The following is a 21175-nucleotide window of genomic DNA, read 5'->3' as shown; positions in this document are numbered from 1 at the left end:
TTGAAAGCACTGCTGTGATTAACTCTAATAGTTCTACTAATAAGGTAGTTTTGTTTCATACATGTTGAAATTATGTGAAACATTTGGAAACCACCTATGCTGGTGAATAATTCAGAGGACTATTGAAAACAACTAACACTGGGGAGGTTTTTTTCTGGTTTATTACTACTCAGGAACTTTGTATAGCTAGCATTGAAAGAAATTCTATAATGGCAGTTGCAGGCTGAGGATTTCAAAGCTTTTTACCTGGTTACACAGTGTTGCCGCTGATAAAGAATCATAGACCTAGAGTACTAAAAGGTTAAAGATATGCCCAGCATTCTGTGTGTGTGAAATGATGAAAGCAGATACAAGCGATAAGTTTGACAATTTAATTTGAAATAATTAGCAAAGCCATATCTTACGTAAAACACTTGTGGCCTCACTTCTATCAACGAGGCATATATTTTGCTCCTTAGTGAACAGTATGTTGTATGTTCATGAGTGATATTTGATTATTGCTCATTGACAGTTGTGTGACTTGAGGTTTCAGCTTTGTGTTGGGAAGCAACTCACTTGTCAGAGTTTGTGTTTGCCTTTGCTTTTTTAAAAAGTGTTATATTGTTCACCTTTCTTTAAAACAAATATAACAAATTTTTATCATTAATTGTAGTAGTGATGGATCCAGTGTCTCCCATACTATTCTTTACTTCAGGATCATTACCATTAATCAAAAATTTGCAGTGGCATTCAAATCAAATATTCTAAATAAGCTTCACATCTTACAGAATTTTATTTATTTTCCTTTATTCTTGTTTTCTTAAGCAGCTGATTTTATTTTTAGATAAAGGACTAGCACCACCTTTCGAGGTCACAGTGGTGCATTTTGGTATATCACTATGGTCACTTTGATTAACTTGTTTTCGGGCCGATACAGTAAAATGCGTGGGAGAGCCAGCGCTCCAAGGCGAGCGCCCGCTCTCCCAACATGCGCTCAGGCCACTCTCCTGGGCGCGTGATTTAGTATTCAAATGAGAGCCCGCGGTAATAAGGAGGCGCTAGGGACACTAGCGCATCCCTAGCGCCTCCTTATTGGCAGAAGCGGCAGCTGTCAGTGGGTTTGACAGCCGACGCTTAATTTTACCGGCGTCGGTTGTCAAACCCTTCTGACAGCCACGGGTTCAGAAAATGGACGCCGGCAAAATTGAGCATCTGTCTTCCAACCCGCAAGCCGCGGGCTGATTTTTTTTTTTTTTTTTTTTTTTTTTTTTTTTTTTACGATTTTTAAATTTCTTTTATTTTTGGGGCCTCTGACTTAATATCGCTATGATATTAAGTCGGAGGGTGTACAGAAAAGCAGTTTTTTTTGCTTTTCTGTACACTTTTCCAGTGCCGGCCGAAATTAACGCCTGCCTTTGGGCAGGCGTTAATTTCTGAGAGTAAAATGTGCTGCTTGGCTGCACATTTTACTTTCTGTATGGCACGGGAATAACAGGCTCATCAACATGCATTTGCATGTTGCGGGCGCTATTAGTTTTTGGGGAGTTGGACACACGTTTTCCTCACACTGTTACCCCTTACTGTATAAGGGGTAATAGCGCATCGAAAACCCGCGTCCAGGCGGGGGCTAACGGTGCACTCAGCCGAGCGCACCATTCTGTATTGGCCTGTTTGTTTTAGTAAAAATTCCCATCGTCTTATTCACAAAATATAGAGCTGATACATGCTCATCCAGTAGGCAGGAGCTCACACTTACATACTTGGACTTTACTTTTCCTTTACATGTAAGGAAACCCAACAGTCCTGCACTGGATTCAAACCTTGGTGAAATGTCAGCTGCATGTATCTGACATCTTGTGCTCTCCTCTCCCCTTAATTGAGGGTGAGGTGTGGGGCTGATAACCCTGCTGCATTATGAGGTAGTTTCCTATAAGAGATATTGTTGCATGGGAAGACTATGAAATCCCACTCTTCAGTGTTTGGGAAACAAATATTTCCCAAAATGACACCTGAAAAACAGCTCCATACGGTATTAAAATACCACTTTGACATGCTAAAAGGCAGAATATAAATCAAATAAATATCCAAAACATAGAACATGACAGGAGATAGGCTGTACGGCCTATCCAGTCTGTCCATCTCTTGTTCAACTTTATAATCCTTTCCTCTTCCTTAGAGATCCTCCATGCTTGTCTCATGTTTTCTTGAATTCTGAAACCGTCCTTATCTCCACCACCTCCATGGGGAGGCTGTTCTATATATGCACAACCCTTTCTGTAAAGAAATATTTCCTTAAATTACTCCTGAGTCCAATTCTTTTCACCCTCATCCCATGAGTCCTTGTTCTTTGTCTTCTTTTTTCATTGGCAGAGGCTCTCCTGTGCATTTATTCTTTGGCGGTATTTAAACATATCTAACATATATCTCCCCTTTCTCTCCTTTCCTCCAGCTTTTATATGTTTAAATCTTTGTCTGTCCCCATATGTTTTATAAAGATCATTTTAGTTGCTGCCCTCTATCAGAGACCTCCAAATGAGGTTTCATGAAAGAGATACAAAGATGATATCATCTCTGTTTTCCTCCTGGATACTCCTCTTATGCATCTAAGCATCCTTTTGGCGTTTGCTATCGCCTTATCCACCTGTTTGGCCATCTTAGATCATCATGTATAATCACCATTGGATCCTGATCTTTTTGTGCACAGAAGTTGTTCATCCCCTTGATTTGATTTATTGATTTCTTACTCGTCTCTACAAAACATGAACTAGGGGAGTTACAATTAAAGCATTCATAAAAATAATAAAACATACAACTAATGATGACAAAATGCTAGCCCAAAGCTGATCGCAGATAGGGGACATATGGATTAACATAAACCAGCAATTAACAAACATTAAATGCACAAAAAATCTCACTTGTGAGCCAAGAAGTCATTAATGTAGGTTTTGCAATTCAAAGGAAAATATCTGTTGACTGTAGATTACCAAAAGGGTATCTCTAGAAAGGATACAGATTCCTGCCAAAAGCTTCCTTAAACAAATTGTGTACTGCTCTCTTGGGGTTTTGGAGCTCAAATGAATAGCTCTGCATTTTTAAGCATCAAATCTTAGCTGTCACTCTAGACCTTTCCTCAAGCTTCACTAGATCCCTCTTCATATTTTCCATATCTTCAAGGCTAACTTCTATGCCACAGATTTTGGTAGCTTCCATAAAATGGCAAACCCTTCCTGATAGCCCTTCTGCAAAAGAAGTATTAGTGCTGTAGATCAATGAAATATTGAATATGTTTGCAGATCAAGACCTCAAGGTCCATCTAGTCTGCCCATCTTCATTTCTGGTGCGGTGCTATAGACCCTCAACAGGTCAGGAGCCACTACATGGGAGGAATAAGCATCAGCTGCAAGAGGGGTGGGTTTAAACATTCTGGATCACTAATGCTACTTTCTTTATAGCCATGGGCAGGTTATGGTGGTGGGGGGGCAGTATGGTGTTTAGGCAGGCCAGGAGACATGCTCCACAACTGCGGGTGCCCCGTGGTGATCCTATTGGCAAGGGGGAAGGGAAGAATATCAAGCTGGGGCTGCTGCCACTGTGGCACAGGAAGGACTTTGCAGTACAGCAGGTGAGAAACGCTATGTTGGATCTGCCCAAGCCAAAAGGAGTGAAAATAAGAGTAGATATGCAAGAGAAGTTTCAATCGTGTATTTTTCTCAAGCACTTGGGCAAGTTGGAAACATTTTAAAGGTTTATTCCCTTAAATGGACAGTTTGTTTGTCCAGTACAGTTGTGTTGTGGTTAAATGTATGAATCCCAATGCAAAATAAGGAATTCAAACATGATCCGAATTGTGTAGTGGTAAAAATGTAAGTGCACAACCAGCACTCATCTCAGTCGTCATTCAGACTCGGGGGAGCCACAGTCTCTGGCCCTTGGTCAAACATCATTATTACCTAGACCGAACTAGACGGAAGGAGAAATACCTACATATTTATTTATTTGATTTATGTTTTGCCATTTGGCATTTCAAAGCATATTACATTCAGATATTGAAGTTATCTTGGGAATAATATCAGATATCTAGGGTTCTTCATTATTATTTTAAACCAATTTTCACTCTAATTTCAAAAATATAGCTGCAGGTCTGTGATGCTTTCTAGCATCTCCTCCCCTAGAAGTCCAACAGTTGGGCATGCACAGTAACTGGGCCTGAATCATACACGCAGCAAAAGAATACGGGACCAATGTGCACATGCATGCTGTTCCTGCCATGACTGCAGGAGGAAGAAGAAAGTTGCTGGAGGAGGAGGGAGATTGGATCAACTGCCAGAGCGGGGACTGCAGACAGAGGGCCAGATCTGTCACTGGAGCCATCAGTGAGGAGGGAGATACAGGGAACTGTGTCCTGCTCAAAGAGTGACGAGGATAATGGGGAGGGGTAAATAAAATAAAAAAATTTTTAAAAAAGGAAGATGCTGAACATAGAGCTAAAGAAGACAGACACTGGGTGAGGAATGCTGGGAAGAGAGAATCCAGTGCACATTAAACTGGAAGCCCACAAGAGCAGGAGAACTTCTGCACATTGCTTTTAATAACCATTTATGGGTAGTTTTACTGTGAATGATGTGTGAAGTATTTTTTTCTAGTTGAAACACATCTAAAGGAATGTTCCTTCCTTGTCTGTCTATAATCATTATACGTTTTCTTTCCCTAGATGAAGGAATCATTGCTGTTATTAATTTTACATTTATTTTGCCTTCAGATACTTATTATACATTTGAGAGTTTACAGACCAATTAACACCTCTTCTATATTAGTAGTAGTAGCTTTTAGAAACTGCTAATTTCTTTTCACAGTGGGTTGTGAGTCTATAATAGATTTTTTTTTCACAAATAGTGTGAAAGAACATTTTTATTACCCTGAATGTGCATCAATAGCTAGTGTGACTGTTATAGTGCAAATGTGTTCTGCAGATGCAAGATCTCTGGAGTTGGTACCGTGATCTTAGCATGATATCCACTCAGTCAGCAAGTGCTGATTTTTAAGTTACACATTCACTTTGATTACCTCTTCTCAGTATCCTGCTAATGTGTCTGTCTGTGTGTGTGCCTTTTGTTTCTTCATCTGGGCAAAGAAAACACATTGCTCTGCTTTGTTTTTAATCCCACTACTAAATTTTGGAAATGGCATTAAGTGGAAGCCTGTGAACCAATGAAAATTCAAGCCCCGAACTGAAATCCGAGCTGGCCATGGACTGGTTCTTACAGCAGTACCTGCCATTTGTATTCCTTTTTGCTGTGCAGTTTTGCTTTCTAAGATGCCATTTTAATTTAAACATTGACTCTTCACAAAATGAATGTTGATTTTATTAAAATGCTTTACGTCACTCAAACTAAAATAAAAAACCACTCCTCTTATCCTTGTTTAAATAGATTCAGCTTATTTTGCTTTTCATTTCATAGTGTTTAGAACTCTTAAAATGTTTTGGCCATTTTGACAGATATGTTTCCACACTATAGTGACATGTTAATCTTGTTTTCATTTTAAAGGGACTTCTAGTAGCAGACGAGCACATGGATTCCTATCTATGTCATGTACCTCATGGTCCCGGGCTCCCAATATGGCACCTGGTGTCCTGCTGCTCTAAGTAAAGGCCCATAGCATCTCACAAGCTTTATAGGGCCAGTGCCCAGGATTTCCTGTGGCGCATACTGATAAAAGCACTGCTCTAACACAAAAAGGAAGCTCACTTTTCTGGGCAGGTGCTTGAGCAACAGGTTCTGTTTCTTCGTGCCGCTGTTCCTGATTCCAACTATTGATTGAGACCCGGTCTGGTTCTTAAACTTGTTTCCATTGCCTACCCTGATCCTTGTTTGTCTACTGCTTCTGAACTGACTCTGCCTGCCTTGACCTTGACCTTGACCTTGACCTTGCCTGCCTAATGATTCTGTACCATGTCTTGGCCCTGTCAGCAGTCCCAGAGTACACTCTTCTAAACTTGTGACACAGAAATAATCTGAATCAATTTAGCAGTTATCCCCACCTTTAAAAGTCTTCAAATTATTAATGAGCAGTTATTTTGTATCTGTGGTGGCTGACCTTTTGAAGAGTTACAAATTGCATCTCTCTTTCACACCGGATCTTATTGGTCCATATCTGCCCATTTCTCATCCAGATGCTGTCCTGCCAGCAGATGGAGACAGGACAACAACAAGCTTGCTGAGGTCACCTCTTATAGGATCCCATGCTGACCTCCACCTGCCATTATTTTCTGTCTCCAGCTTATGGTAGACAAGCATGTCCCATGCTGCTAGTTGTAGCTTGGTCTAGGTTGAATTCTGTTAGATTAGTGGCTGTTCTGGGGCTTCAGTTGATAGGACTGTTCTGCCTTGGTTGAGCAGAGCCAAGAGAATCATGGGGATCCGGGGAGGTTCAAAATGGATTCTGGTTAGTAACTATTTTTGTCGTCTTTTGGGTTCCCCTGATGTCTCTCCCCAACCTGCCTTTCTCTCCTCCTGATTCTCTTACCTGCTTCTGTCTGTGGGCCCTTAGGTCCTTGTTCGGTTCATGTTGGATGTTCTGGGCTTTACATAAAGTTTAAAAAAAAAAAAAAAAAGAGGAAAAGCAGGAACAGTACAGCTGCAACTGGAAGGTGAGAGCAGCTGGAGGTAGAGCCACCTCTTGTGTTTCCGCAGCGGGGCACATTGAAGGGAGAGGGAGGGAGCTTGATGGTAGGCCCAACCAAGCACTAAGTGTGGCAGCCTTTGTGAAAAAACAGCTCTTGTTGAGCTCTCTTCAGCATGCTTAGCTGGCAGTGTGTGGCAGAGTTTGAGACTACCGAGCAGTTAATGTCTGTGGTACACGCTGGTGTGGTGGGGAAGGACAGTTGCAGAGGAGGTTCCTGCCCACAGATCTAGACATGCCTCCAGTGTTTTTGCCTGCACACCCTGGGAGTTTTTCTTTGGGTAATTTGGCTTTCTCTGCAGGGCTTCTGGGACCGGTAGCAGCTTCCTCTTGCCCTTCACTTTTTGGCATCTCTCAGTCCAGAATTTTTAAAGTGCTTACTCTAGGCTTTCAGTATGGGGTAAAGTGTGGGTGCATATTCCATCCCAGATCCCCTTCTTCCTCGAGTGTGGGCAGGAAAAAGGCATGGGGGGATGATGGAGACCCGGTGGGAGAGCTCTCCAAGTCAGACTCTGTGGAGTAGGAAAAGGAGATCCTTTCTGATGATGGGGAGGAGGAATTGTAGGAAGGTGAATATTCTCCCATGGAGAAAGAGAATTCTACAATTATTTGCTTATTTACAAAGGAGGAGTTGCCTTCTCTGATCAGTCAGTGCTTGTGAGTGCCCAATATTTTTGAATCAGATGTGAGAAACAAAATTCTGAAGATCATCCTATTACGGCTGGCTTAAAAAAAAGCCATCAAAAGCTTTTCCCCTGCATAGAAGGATTGAGTTGCTTTGTTCTGAGTGGGAAGCAGGAAAAGATCCCTCCAGGGGCTAGAGATCCCAAGTGCAGGAAGGATTTCCTATTTAACTGGGCATGTTTGCTTTGGTGGTTAGAAAGGTGACTAGGTGGCTTTTCCTTCCACCCGTAAGTCTTTCAGCTCAAAGTGAAAGCGTTTCTCCATATGGTGCAGTGATCACAGGCTGGACCCTTTCTCCTGTCCACTCCCCCGCCAGATCATTTACAAATATATTGAAAAGTAAGGGTCCCAATACAGATCCCTGAGGCACTCCACTGCCCACTCCCTTCCACTGAGAAAATTGTCCATTTAATCCTACTCTCTGTTTCCTGCCTTTTAGTCAGTTTGTAATCCACGAAAGGCATCGCCACCTATCCCATGACTTGTTACTTTTCCTAGAAACTCTTATGAGGAACTTTGTCAAACCTTTCTGAAAATCCAAATATACTACATCTACCGGTTCACCTTTATCTACATATTTATTAACTCCTTCAAAAATGTGAAGCAGATTTGTGAGGCAAGACTTGCCTTGGGTAAAGCCATGCTGACTTTGTTTGTGCTTGTTGGCAGGTCTGGACCCTTCTCAGTTCCGCAGTCACCACCATTATCAGCAAGATGAGGAGAACGATGCATTACTTGGGGGGCCAACTCAGCTCACCGATGAGGAGAAATATAGAGACTGCGAGCGCTTTAAATTCTCCTGCCCCAAGTGCACAACAGAAAATATTTATGACGGTGTGTTTGATGGCTCAGTAAGTTTTCATTCCTCCTTTCTTCCATGAATCCCAATATTAGATGAGCCTTTTCCTTTCTGGCATGTAGTAGGAAAGATAGGGAAATTGTAGATTTTACAGTATAAATAAGTGTTCTAGTGTGAGTAGATTTTATTATAATGAAACATCACCTTCATGCCAAGCTAAATTTAAAATGAACTGTGCATGGGAAGCATGTGATACCATGTCTAATACATTTAAGTGATTTCTTGTAGTGTCAAGCAGTGGCATCGCCAGAACTGAATTTTTTGGGGGGGCCCAGGTTAACATGGATGGGCAGAGGACATAAAGATCTAGGCCCTACTAGTTGTACTCTTATCAATAAATTATGCCTAGGTATACACCCTACAATGGGTTTCTGAATAGTCTGCAGCAACAACCATCATACATGTCATTTTAAAATATTTAAATCTATTACTTCAAGCACTTACCATCATAAATTACCGTATTTTCCGGCGTATAAGACGACTTTTTAACCCAAGAAAATCTTCTCAAAAGTCGGGGGTCGTCTTATACGCCGGGTATCGCCTTATAGGGCACACCTGCTCTCTTACCAGTTTCTCTCAATCACACACACATGCTCTCAATCAAATGCATTCTCTCACTTACACACAGGCTGGCTGTCTCACTCTCTCTCTTTCACCCCCCCTCCCCCCGAGCGCAAATAGTAGCTGCAGCAGCTTCCTCCTCCAGCCCCCGCAGGCCAAGAAAGAAGAAACCCATCGGCCGCGGGAGGCTCATGGTGCTGTCTCCTTTCCCGATTACCAGCTCCTTCGACTGCTCAGGGCCGTTCCTGCTGTCGCCGCTGCTATTTTTTCATGCGACACTGCTTTCTCCTTCCCGTGCACCGCACTGCCGTTGCCGCTGGGCTATCAGCACGTTCAAGCCCAGCGGGAACGGCAGCGGTGCAAAAAAAAAAAAAAAAAAAAGCTGTGACATCCGCGGCTGCCCTTTTCTTCTTCCCGCCCCCCCCCCCCCCCCTTTGAACCGGAACAGGAAGTGCTGCGCGGGAAGAAAGAGCCGTGCCGCGTGAAAAAATTGCAGCGGCGACAGCAAGAACGGCCCCGAGCAGTCGAAGGAGCTGGTAATCGGGAAAGGAGACAGCAGCATGAGCCTCCCGCGGCCGATGGGTTTCTTCTTTCTTGGCCTGCGGGGGCTGGAGGAGGAAGCTGCTGCAGCTACTATTTGTGCTCGGGGGGAGTGGAAGTGAGAGAGAGAGAGAGAGAAGCAGCCAGCCTGTGTGTAAGTGAGAGAATGCATTTGATTGAGAGCATGTGTGTGATTGAGAGAAACTGGTCAGCGAGCTCGTGTGTGAGAGACAATGAAAGTGACTGCTCAGAGAGATGACTGATGTGTATGTGAGTGTGAGAGAGAGAAAAAGCATGGAAGTGAGAAATCTGGGTATGTGAGAAAGCATGGGAGTAAGAAGCCTGATTATGTGAGAGAGAGCATGGGAGTGGGAGGGCTGTGTGTGTGTGCGCGTGCATGAGAGAGAGACTGGTTGATAAGGTGACGGTGTGTGTGAGAGAAAGAGACTGGTGTGTGTGAATGTGAGAGAAAGAATGTGATTCAGGGAATGAGAAGCCTGTGCACGTGGAGAGTGAGCATGGAAATGAGAGAGAGACTGGTGTGTGTGTGTGAGACAGAGAAAGTGATTATGAGAGTGAGAAGCCCGTATATGTACGGTAAGCAGAACACGGGAGTGGGAAGCCTGTGTGTGTGTATGGCATGAGAGAAACTGTTCAGGAAAGTGTCTGGTGTGTGTGTCAAAGACTGTTTGGGAAATGATTGGTGTGTGAGAGACAGAAACTGGTCATGGGGGCATGACTGGTATGGTGTGTGTGTGTGTGTGTGAGAGACATGGGCCCTAAGGAAGAGGAAGAGGAATAGGAGAGCTGCTGGAGGGGGTAAGGAAAGGTGGCTTTTTAAGTTTATTTTTCTTGATTGACTGCCATTTTAATTATTTAATATTATGTGATGTGTCTGCTTTTTTGAAATATTTTATTGGTGTTTGGAGAATGTTTAATAGTTTTTATGAGTTTTTAATTGTTGGATGTTATTCTGTTCATAGCTCTTTTGAAACATTTATTCTGCTTATTAGTATAGTTTTACAATTATTTATGTGTGGGGATCTATAGCTGCTTGCTAGTTCTGTTTTCCTAATAAGAGGTATATTGGTTTTTAGGGCCTGATATACGGTATTTGTAGTGTTGCCTTTTCATAGATAGGGTTGCTCCTGTTTGAGTGTAAAATTATTTTTTTTCTTAAAAATATGTATAAAAAAGGGGGGGTCGTCTTATACGCCGGAAAATACGGTAATACAGATTAATAAAGCATTTTTAATTTTATATTTATTGCATTTTTCTTAGCATTCATACAGGTTAATCCATGACCAGTGGGTTATGCACCTCTACAAGCAGATGGAGACAGAGCAAAGCTGACATCATGGTATATATATACCCCAGCACTGACATCAGCTCACCAGTAGTCTCCATCTCCAGCAGATGGTGAACGTGCATCTCCCTACTGGGGCTTGCTTAAAAAAAAACAATTTAGAAGGAGAAAAGGAGGAGGAAATTAATTTGCCCTGCTCTCCTGTGATGATATCTTATGGTCCCTCCCTCCCTCAGTCAGGTTTTCCTAAGGTGATATCTGCAGATCCCTCCCTCAGTAGAGTCCCTCAGTCCAGTAGCTGGTTTTCTGGCATGGACTTCTCTGTAGAGAGAGAAACAGCTGAGAGGATAAGCGGGTGCAGGAAACTGAGTGCGGTGGTGAAGGCATTTGCCCTCTCACCCCACAGCCGGAGACTGACTTTGTATTCGGCCAGGATGGGCTGAGCTCAGGTAAAGAGTAAATAAATAAAAAGGAGAGAGAATTTTAGGGATTCAATTCCCCTTCTGATCTCTGAGCTTCGGTGCGCTGATCTGACATTCGTTCCCATCTCCGGGGGAGCTTGGGGAGTCCATGGCAGCTTGGTGGGTTGAGCAGCCTTTTGGTTAGGCCCCACTCTCTGGCTTTACTCAGGCACTGCATGATAGGCTGCAGTAGCATTCGCACAAGCCTGCTGCAAAACAGTGATGTTGGTTTGCACTTGCACGCCCAGGTGAGCACTCAGGTGGGCTCCTCCCTTGACCGCATACGGGGAGCCTAAATTATGGGTGTCTGTAGTGTGCACTTTTTGGACAGAGCTTGTTTTTGGGCGTCCTGTCCAGGCTCGCTTTTGCGGGTGCGCAGTTGGACCCACAATTGTCAGACACCCTTGGAAGTGTGCTGCTAGTGGATGTTTTTTGCATGGTGCCAGTAGCAAAGAAGCCGAAGTGCCTTACTCGTTGTGCTACTTGCCATATTCGGGTCCACCTGTTTGGCAGAAAAGGGCTACAACTTGGTCCGCACTTCTGCCAGAGGTGTGCCTTTGGTAATAGCTGCCAAGGAATTGGTCGGCCGATACAATTTCAAAGTCTAATCTTTCGAAATTGCCCTTTAAAGGATCACTGTTTTTTGTGAGTTCGAAAAAAATGGCCAATAAGTGGGGTGAGTCCCAAGCTCCTCGATTACCAGAGGATAAATAGCAGGTGCCAAGCTCATTTGTCATGTTAGGGGTTCAAATTTTTTGGACACTACAGAGGAACGTCTTCTCAGAGGGCTTGACCTTTGGGTAGATCTCAGTCCTTTTGTCCCAGGCAGCCCAGTTGGGGTGCAGGCTTGAACGGCAGTGCCCCCTGACCCCTTCAGTGAAAGTGTGCCGACCCTTCCCCGGGAACAGGAGATAGGGGGTTGCCTGTCTCTCTCTCTTTTTTTTTATTTATTTTTTTTTTTTTTATCGGAGATGGGTTTTGGAGGTGATAAGATATGGCTACACTCTTGAGTTTCTCAGTGTTCCTTAGGATATTTTCATGGTGTCTCCCTGCAACTCTCCGCAGAAGAGACAGGCAATGGAGTATATGTTAAGGCTCCTGAGCCTGCGGGCCTTGATCCCAGTGCCTCTGTCACAAGAAAATACAGGCCGATGTTCCATTTACATCGTTGTACCCAAGAAGGAGGGTTCCTTTCGCCCTATCCTGGATCTCAAGGGACTCAACGGTCATTTGCGAGTGACTTGTTTTGCATGGAAACCTTATGCTCAGTGATAATGGCAGAACAGTCGGGGGAGTTTCTTACATCTTTGGATTTGTCAGAGGTGAATCTGCATATTCCCATCCAGCTGGGAGCATCAACGGTTTGAGTTTCACTGCTTTGGGGCAACATTTTCAGTTTTGAGTGCTGCTTTTTTGGGTTTGCCACAATGCCCAGAACATTTTCAAAGGTTATGTTAGTGGTTGCGGCAGTGTTGAGAGAGGATGGCATTCTAGTTCACCCACGCTTAGATGATTGGCTGATTCGGGCCAAGAGTCTGAGAGACAGCCTCACGCAAGGTGATCTCCTTGCTACAGGAGCTAGGTTGGTTGGTGAACTTGGTCAAGAGCCATCTACTGCCATCCTAGACACTGAAGTATCTCTGTGTTCGTTTCAATGCAAAACAAGGCAGGGTGTTACTGCTGGAGATCCAGATTCAGAAACTGATGGCGCAGGTACGACTATTGACAGAAACAATACGCCTGACGGTATGGTCTTACCTACAGGTCACACTGTCTGAAGGTTCCTTGCTTCTTCATTCCCAGGAGAGATCTGAGGTCTTTGGGCATCGATGCCCTCATGCAGGAGTGGCCAGAAGGCAAGATTCTATATGTCTTTCCCCCATAGCCCATGTTGGGCAGAATGATTCGGAGGATTGAGAGACACACAGGAATGGTGCTTCTGGTGGCACCAGATTGACCCAGAAGGCTGTGCTATACAAATCTGCGGAGGCTCCTGGTGGACTCTTTTCTCTCCGATTACCGGTCCACAGGGATCTGCTGTGGCAGGGGCCTATTCTTTACGAAGATCCAACTCGATTCTATCTTGAGAGGGCTTGGTTGCTGAAGCATGGATATTCCACTGCTGTGACTTCCACCTTGCTTTGAGTGCAAAAGTTCTAGACTTCCTTAGCCTATGTTTGGGTTTGGTGTGTGTTTGAGGCGTGGTGAGAGGAACGAGGGGTTATTCCTTGAATAGTTAAGGTCCTGTCTATTTTGATTTTTTTGCAGGTTGGGTTAAGGGCTTGGCCCTTAATTCCTTAAAGGTACAGGTGGCAGCTCTTGCCTGTTTCCCTTGTCAGACCATCCAGATGTGGCCCAGTTCTTGAAAGGATGAAGCATCTTCTTCCTCCCTTGCGGTTGCTGGTGCCTTTGTGGAGTCTTAATTTGGTTCTGGATTTTCTGGCGGGTCTACCTTTTAACCACTGTGTAGCCTTTCCTTGAGGTACTTACTTTGAAGACTGTGTTTCTTCTGGCAATTTGTTCAACACTTAGAGTTTTTGAACTGCAAGCTGTCTTGCCTGGAACAGTTTCTGTGAGTGACTCCAGAGGCAATACAGCTGCAAACTGTTCTATACTTTTTGCCTTGGATTTTCATTTGAATCAATTGATTTCTCTGTCGACATTACAGAATATAGTCTGTTACAGACCATGGATGTCAAGTGGCATATCATGAGGTATTTGGAGGTTTCTAAACCTCTCAGGAAGACGGACTGGCTTTTTACACTCCACAGTGGGGGTAAACACAGTGAGCCAGTATCTTGGGCTACAATAGCCCGCTAGATTAAGGAGGTTACCCTGGCCGCATATGTGGAGGCTGAGCATGTTAGGGAAAATTCTACTAGGGCTCTGGCAGTGTCATGGATGGAGATTAGATTGTTGTCTCCCATAGTGATTTGCCAAACTGTGTCATGGTCCTCCTTACACACCTTTTCCAGGCAGTACAGCCTAGATGTGCAGGACCGGGAGGACGCATCCTTCATGCATGTGGTGTTGATTGGACCACAGATAGCCTCCTGCCGTGTTTGGGAGTAGCTTTGGTACATCCCACTGGTGGTGGATTAATCTGTCTGAATGCTAAGAGAGAGAAATTACTACTTATCTTATAATTTCAGTTTATTTAATGAAGACAAGTTAATCCACCTTCCCGCCCTTGGTTGCCAGATGGTGGTGCTATTGTCCTGAGTGGCTGTGTTTGGAACCAGTTCCTAGATTAGTGATATTACACTCCTTTTCTAAGAGAAGTGTTTTCCTGTTAAATGAGTGCTTGAATGGTTGTCTATTAATAATTATGTTCATGTATTGTTTAGTTGGCTTTTGCGAAGAATACTGGGGGGCTGATGTCAGTGTATGAGAGATATATACCGTGACATCAGTTTTGCTCCGTTTCCATCTGCTGGTAGAAGTGCATAATTCACTGGTCGTGGTTTAATCTGTCTTCATTAAAGAAAAGGAAATTATCAGGTAAGTAGTAATTTCTCATTATAAATACACAGTATCATGTAAAAGTAAACACTTATTAGAAGCATCAGATCCAATCACGTAATAAAACAAATATCAGTATATTCTTTTATGAATCCTCTTTCTAAAAATGCATAAAACTGCAATAAAACAGCAATAATCATAATCGTCATAAAAAGATTTGCAACAGGTGCAGAACAGAACTAAAACATGCCAAAAAAAATATATTCAAATACTGGTCACCTCAGTGACAGCAAAACAAATTCCCTTTGCTGCCAAACACTTTGTGAAGTGGCACAGACCCCTGCAAATAAATAAATAAAATAGATTAAGGGAAAAAATATATATATTTACACACACACACCTCTCTTCCTGTCTTCTTTCCTTCCTCCTTCATTCACACATACAGACTCTCTCATATGCTCTTTCTCTCACACTCACACCCCCAGTCAGGCTCCCATTCACACATCCACACCCAGGCAGGCTGCCATTCACACACAAACACACACGCCCAGGCAGGCTGAAATTTGCATACACGCTCAGGCAGGCTGCCATCTACACCCACCCCCACCAACCCCAGGCAGGCTGCCATTTACATGCATATATATACCCACACACCCCAGGCACACACACTAACACTTACACCTAGGCAGGCTCCCATTCATACACCCTCACTGAGGCTATTATTCCCATACACACACACACACAAAATATAGGCAGACTTCCCATCAAGAGCAAAAGGAGGAATTTGTTCTGCTCTTGCTGTTCCTTGTGTGTATTCAAAACTCGCGGGGCTAGCATGTCCTCTTTGCAATACATGAGATCAGCATAGAGCACTTACTGGCCAGCTTGTTCACCACCTCACCAATCAATGTATTTTAAAAGTATTGCGAGAGTGCGCTAGCTCTTAAGCTGTAGGAGAGAGATTTCAATCACTTATATTATGTAGTGATGCTGAGCTGTGCAGGCTCACATGGGAGCCTACTCACTATACTCAGAAAAACAGTAGGACCTGTGGGAGTTAATCTAATGTCCATGGAGAAAGAAAGCTTGGGATAAGCATAGAGGATTTCTAGTTTTAAGGAAGTGAAGAGAAAGCCAGAGATGAACTAGGGTCTCTGGCATTACACCAGAAAGGAGAATCAAAATCGAGATTAGATGGGTTTTAAAGTCTTTATTTGCCATCAGCTTACTATGCAAAGGACAACAATGCAGCCTGTAGGTATTTTTCTTAGAAATCACATTTATTGAAGGAATAAGAATCCTGAATAAACATGGCTTCAGCTTATCTTATTGGTGTGTGGGGCAGCCTAGTACAGTCTCTGATACTTGGTGTGTGTTTAGGCCTGGTACAAGTCTGGCAGATAAGCTTCTTATGCAAAGTAGTGGCAGACGAGTTTAGTGACTGCGCAATGAATAATGTTCACGCTTTACCAAGTCAATTGATATATGACTTCTGTGCTGCTTGAGCAAAGGGATGTTATCCTAAAGCAGTAGTTCTCAGGTGTGTTGGGAGGTACCAGGAGGTGTGCCACAGAGAGGGAGGGAGGGAGATAGTGGTCAGGACTAGAAGGGAGGCAATTCTGCTGACTAAGAGCCAGGAGGAGGGGGTCAGTGTGAGTGCTCCTGGGCAGGAAGGGTTGGAAGAGATTGTGTGGGTGCTGCTAGACAGGGAGGGAAGGGGAAGGGATCAAGAGTTTGGGTGCTGAGGGGGAAAAGGGTCTGGGCATGCTGCATCTTCTTCTGACCTTGGGCAAGTCACTTCACCTTCCATTGCCTCAGGTACAAACTTAGATTGTGAGCCCTCTGGAGACAGAGAAATACCTAGTATACCTGAATATAATCTACTTTGAAGTGTCTGAAAGGTGGAATATAAATTGAATAAATAAATGTATAACAGTTTCATCTTCAGTTCAAATGGTCCTTAAAGTTATTCCTACAGAACATGTAGTAAAATATTTATAAAACAGTTGTAAGATGATTCTTGAACATTTGTTTAATGGCTACTCAAATAAAAGTTTTAATATAATGGTTAAAAATAACTAAATAAAAGATCAGAGTAGTTCCCAGGAGTATCCATAAATGAGCGATGTACAAATAAACCAGCCAAAAAAAAAAAGACACTACTGCAGCTCCTAGTTCTAAAATCATTGGTAAGGGCAAATCATTCACCCTTGCTTTGTTTCGAGACAGTGGTCCTTATCACCGCCTTGGGTTACATATCATATTAATAGAACGGGGTGGAGACCCTTTGCTGCAGGGCCACACACCAATCAGGTTCTCAGGCTATCCCTAATGAATATGCAGGAGAGAGATTTGCATGCACACTGCCTCAATTGAATGTAAATCTATCTCATACATATTTATTAGGGATATCCTGAAAACTTGAGCAGTGTGTGCCCTTGAGGACTGGAAGATACTCACTTTTGCTATAAAATGTGTAGAGCTTCCAGTTGGACGGTTGATTGTTATTGGTGATGTTGATTTTCATTACCCATCTTAATATATTATCTTTGTGGGTAGGTGAAACAATTCTTCCAGGCAAGGAAAGGAGAGAAGCCTCCTTGGAGGCTAAAACTTTTCAGTGATTTGACCTGCCAGCAAGGATTCCCTCTGTAAACTCATCTGTCAGTTCACATCACATCTACAACATGCCCTCACTAAGGAAGATAGTCACACCCAGACTTTAGAGTCCTCTCCACAGATGTAATGTAAAGTAATTAACATGGAAGTATGGTTAGTCTTTTCTCTGTATGTGAACTGCAGGACAAATTGCCCCTCAGACTGGTTGTTCTTCATAAGGCATTTTGAATTATTACTTTTATGGGTTTTTTTAAACTGAGCATCCTCTGGCCAAAATGCTGTTCACGGTTTTATCCTTATGTTCTATCATGCTAGATGGTTTTTATCTTGTCTACTAAAGTTCCTTGACATACCACAGTTTTTGAGATCTTTTGGCTGTGTTTTTCAGTCTTTCAAATCTGTTTCTTGGGGTTTGCTCATACCCCTGAGTCTGCAATGCAGTGTATAGTATTGGTACCTCTTCCTTGAGTCTAGTGGTGTTAAGAAATTCCCACATTTATTATTTATTGTGTATTGGACTTCAAGAGCCTTCGTGGTGCACTTGTGTGCATTTCAGATTTTCCTTTCATATTATTTTAACTGTTTTATCTGTTGCAGTCTTGCTAGTATTTACTTGCTAGTAATCTATATTTCCTTAAATCAAATTAATAGGAACCAAAAGTTTTTGAAAGTTCCTGTTTATCTTTTCCATCCCTCTTTGCTCTCTTTGTAATAAAGGTTTTTTTTCACTATCTATTTTGCTGCCCTTCCACATCAGACGTAAAAGTTCTAGGGATGCATTCCTGGCAAGAACCAATGCCAAGAAAAGTATCATTGGCCTTGGATTACAACTCCGAATCGATCCAACTATTCTACTGATCCACTACTCACTGTAGTGCACATACTAGCCATTGGCAAATTAGCAGACTGCAGTCATAAAAGACCTTGAAAGTTAAAGCAAATATATCCTTTTATCTAAATTAAAAGTAATTATTTTAAGTTAATTTGGACAAACAGCAGATGTTTTACATTTTTTTGAATCAAAACAAAGCAGCCATTGGAAGCAAGTGAGAGGAAAAGAGACGCAGATCAGCAATACTTTGCTAAATCCTTGACTTTTGCTTCATTACAGCTGTAAATAAGATAGTTAATTGCATAGAGGCTTGACGACTTGCAGATGGGCTGACTTTGTGGAAGAGCGGATGTCAAGCTTGAAAATCTCTTCCACCTGGGATTGCTCAGTGATGGGGGAGGAGGAGACAGGGAGCAGACTGACTCAGAAAAGCTAGAATTGTTATGATTTATTTAGAACAGAAAAATAACCTCCAACAGTAAAAAGGCTGCCCATATACATTTACACCAGGTGCTCAAGTCCATGGATAGCATGTCACCATACATTAACCTAATTGTGGGAGATCTCAGTACAGAACCCACAACTGCTTGCTTGCCTGATTAATAAAACTTGATTACACATTTTTCATCAAAATCATCAGTGTGGTTATAAAACAACCTCAGCAATCCATCAACACAATTCTTCAGTCAGTCCTTTCAATCCCTAATTAATATTTTTATGTTTAAATGAATGTTAAAAACCCGGTACCATTACTAATTTATACTGTACACTGTCCAATTTTTGATAAAGCATAAAACACGTTTTAGTTTGGTGATTCTAATCACTGCTCTATATAGTTTTTTTCTATTTTTCTTTTATTAATGTATTGTTTGAACCTGGAAATGGATATGGCATCAAATGTTACATTTGTTCCTTCAACCATGCTATTTAATACCTAATAATTAGAAGGCAAGCCTCTGGATGATAGTCCTGCATAGAATGTGACTATCTGTAGTCCTCAGGAAAGAGAATTTCATATAGTGGAGGTTCCCATAGCTCATCTTTCAGCTGATGGCATTACATGGAATTAATGAAGCATTCTTGTTAGAAACTGAAGGAACAATGTAGACAAAATGGAAGGAGAAAGGAAAGCTTTTTAAGGGAGGTGACATGATGGGTCGTTTAACAGAATAACCTTGTAATAGAAGATTTTCTGTTTGGAGGTTTTTGCATGCTTATTTCGTTTCATGGTTTCCTTTTTATATATCTGTAGGGCACACAGATTGAACCAAGCCTGAAACGCTGCAGCAATCCAGAATGTGATACATCTCCTCTGGACTATGTGATTCAAATGCAAAACAAACTAGTCCTGGACATTAGGCGTTACATAAAGAAATACTACAATGTAAGTATGTAGAGAGCATTCCCTGTATTTGTGAGGAAAGCAGATGCCATTCAACATTCACTTAGTGGTTTAGATCTGGTGGAAGTATCTAGGATTTCCTCATGCATTGTATTCTTGACTTTATACCACCTATGTCTGCATTAAGCAAGGGCCGCCTAAAACTTCTTAACCCCTCATTTGAGGGTTGTTAACTGCCCTTTCTTATCTCATTGGTGTTCTCTTATCTGGGGTTTGAGCACATTACCTCTGCAGCATGACCAATGAGAATCTTGTATCTTTTGCAGTTAACTTTGATTTGGTGAAAGTTAGCTGCCATAAACTGTAACATGCCTTAATGATATCATAATAGTCTTCCTGGCAAACACCTTTTAAAGAATTCTTGATTCTTTATTTATTTATTTACTTGTTGGTTTTTATATACACTGGCTAACGGCGGGTATGTTTGACACATTTGTTTGTGAGCACTCTCTGACAATTATTGAGAGGCCCATTGTTATATGAGGTATCACATTCTTTTCACTTCAAAAAAATTTTTTTGGTTCAGCTTGTATTTATGATGTGGCATGAAGTACTAATTTATTGATACATCATAATTGCACAGTTTCTATCTTCAATTTGGTTTTTATATACCGACATTCATTGGAACATCATGCCGGTTTACATTGTAACAAATTAACAAGAGAGTGAAATACAATAAAAGGGGAAGAGGGAGCAGCAATGAAGGAGGAGAGAGGCAGCAGAAGGAAGGATAGGGAAAGAGAGAAATTTGATAGGAACATTCGAGGAATATAAATTAACAATAGACAATATATGTACAGGTGGGCTGGTAGGTACCAGACCATTGATGGCAGTGAAAGGGAGAGATGGGGGGGGGAGGGGGAGGGAGGGACAGGGTAGGATAAGCTTAGAGTGGAGGAGGGGAACTTACAACACAGTATTTAGGAGTCTTTGCTTAGGGGGAAGAAACACTGGGGTAGATTTTCAAAGGGGTACGCGCGTAAGATACGCACAAGCCCCAGGACGCGCTTAAGTCCCGGGGCTTGCATGGAGGGGCATGCCGGGAGTGACGCGGCATTTCGGGGGCGTGTCTGGGGGCGTGGTTCCGGCCCGAGGACATTCTGGGGGCGTGAGAGCGGCCCCTGGACCAGCCCCCGGACCGGAACATGGAGTGCAGCAGCCGGCCCGGCGTGCGCCCGCTTCGAGCAGGTGGGGGGAGGGCGAAGGAAAGTTCCCTCCAAGGCCGCTCCGATTTCGGAGAGACCTCGGAGGGAACAGAGGCAGGCTGCGCGGCTCGGTGCGCGCAGGCTGCCGATTTTGGGCAGCCTTGCGTGCGCCGACCCCGGATTTTAATGGATACGCGCTGCTACGCACGTATCTATTGAAATCCCGCGTACTCTTGTTCACGCCTGGTGCGCAAACAAAAGTACGCATGTGCGCAGATTTATAAAATCTGCCCCACTGTATTTTGGAGTCTTTGCTAGGGGGAAGAAAAGGGGAGAAAGAGGAGAGGCAGATAGGAGGAGGGGAGAGAGAGTGGGCTAAGGGGTTGGAGTGCAAGCTAAGTTTGGTCAACATTTGGATACGCCAATGTAAAGAGCCAGGTTTTGAGCCCTTTTTAAAACTTAGACAGATTAGGTTCTAGACGGAGGGCCGTGGGCAGGGTGTTCCATAGGGAAGGGCCGGCAATGGAGAAAGCCCTTTCTCTGGTTGAGGTGTGGTGAGCAGTTTTTAGGGAGGAGGTGTATAGTTATAGTTAACTAAGATTTTATCACTCCAAGTACTTGTACAATACTGGTTACAGAAGTTA

At 43.0% G+C, this 21175-nt stretch overlaps 1 protein-coding gene across 3 annotated transcripts in view; it reads left to right on the top strand.

The window, feature by feature from the left end:
- POLA1 (DNA polymerase alpha 1, catalytic subunit) overlaps nucleotides 1–21175 on the top strand; it is a 1013915-nt gene that overhangs the window by 631535 nt on the left and 361205 nt on the right. For all 3 annotated transcript variants that reach the window (XM_029603088.1, XM_029603086.1, XM_029603087.1), the window contains 2 exons: nucleotides 8014–8195; nucleotides 19237–19368. In XM_029603088.1, coding sequence (XP_029458948.1) covers nucleotides 8014–8195; nucleotides 19237–19368 — 314 coding nt within the window. The remainder of the gene's footprint in view (nucleotides 1–8013; nucleotides 8196–19236; nucleotides 19369–21175) is intronic.

This window comes from Rhinatrema bivittatum, chromosome 5 (assembly GCF_901001135.1).
Source record: "Rhinatrema bivittatum chromosome 5, aRhiBiv1.1, whole genome shotgun sequence".
Taxonomy (NCBI): domain Eukaryota; kingdom Metazoa; phylum Chordata; class Amphibia; order Gymnophiona; family Rhinatrematidae; genus Rhinatrema; species Rhinatrema bivittatum.
Note: the sequence above shows the minus strand (reverse complement) of the source record. Positions and strands in the feature narration are given on the sequence as shown.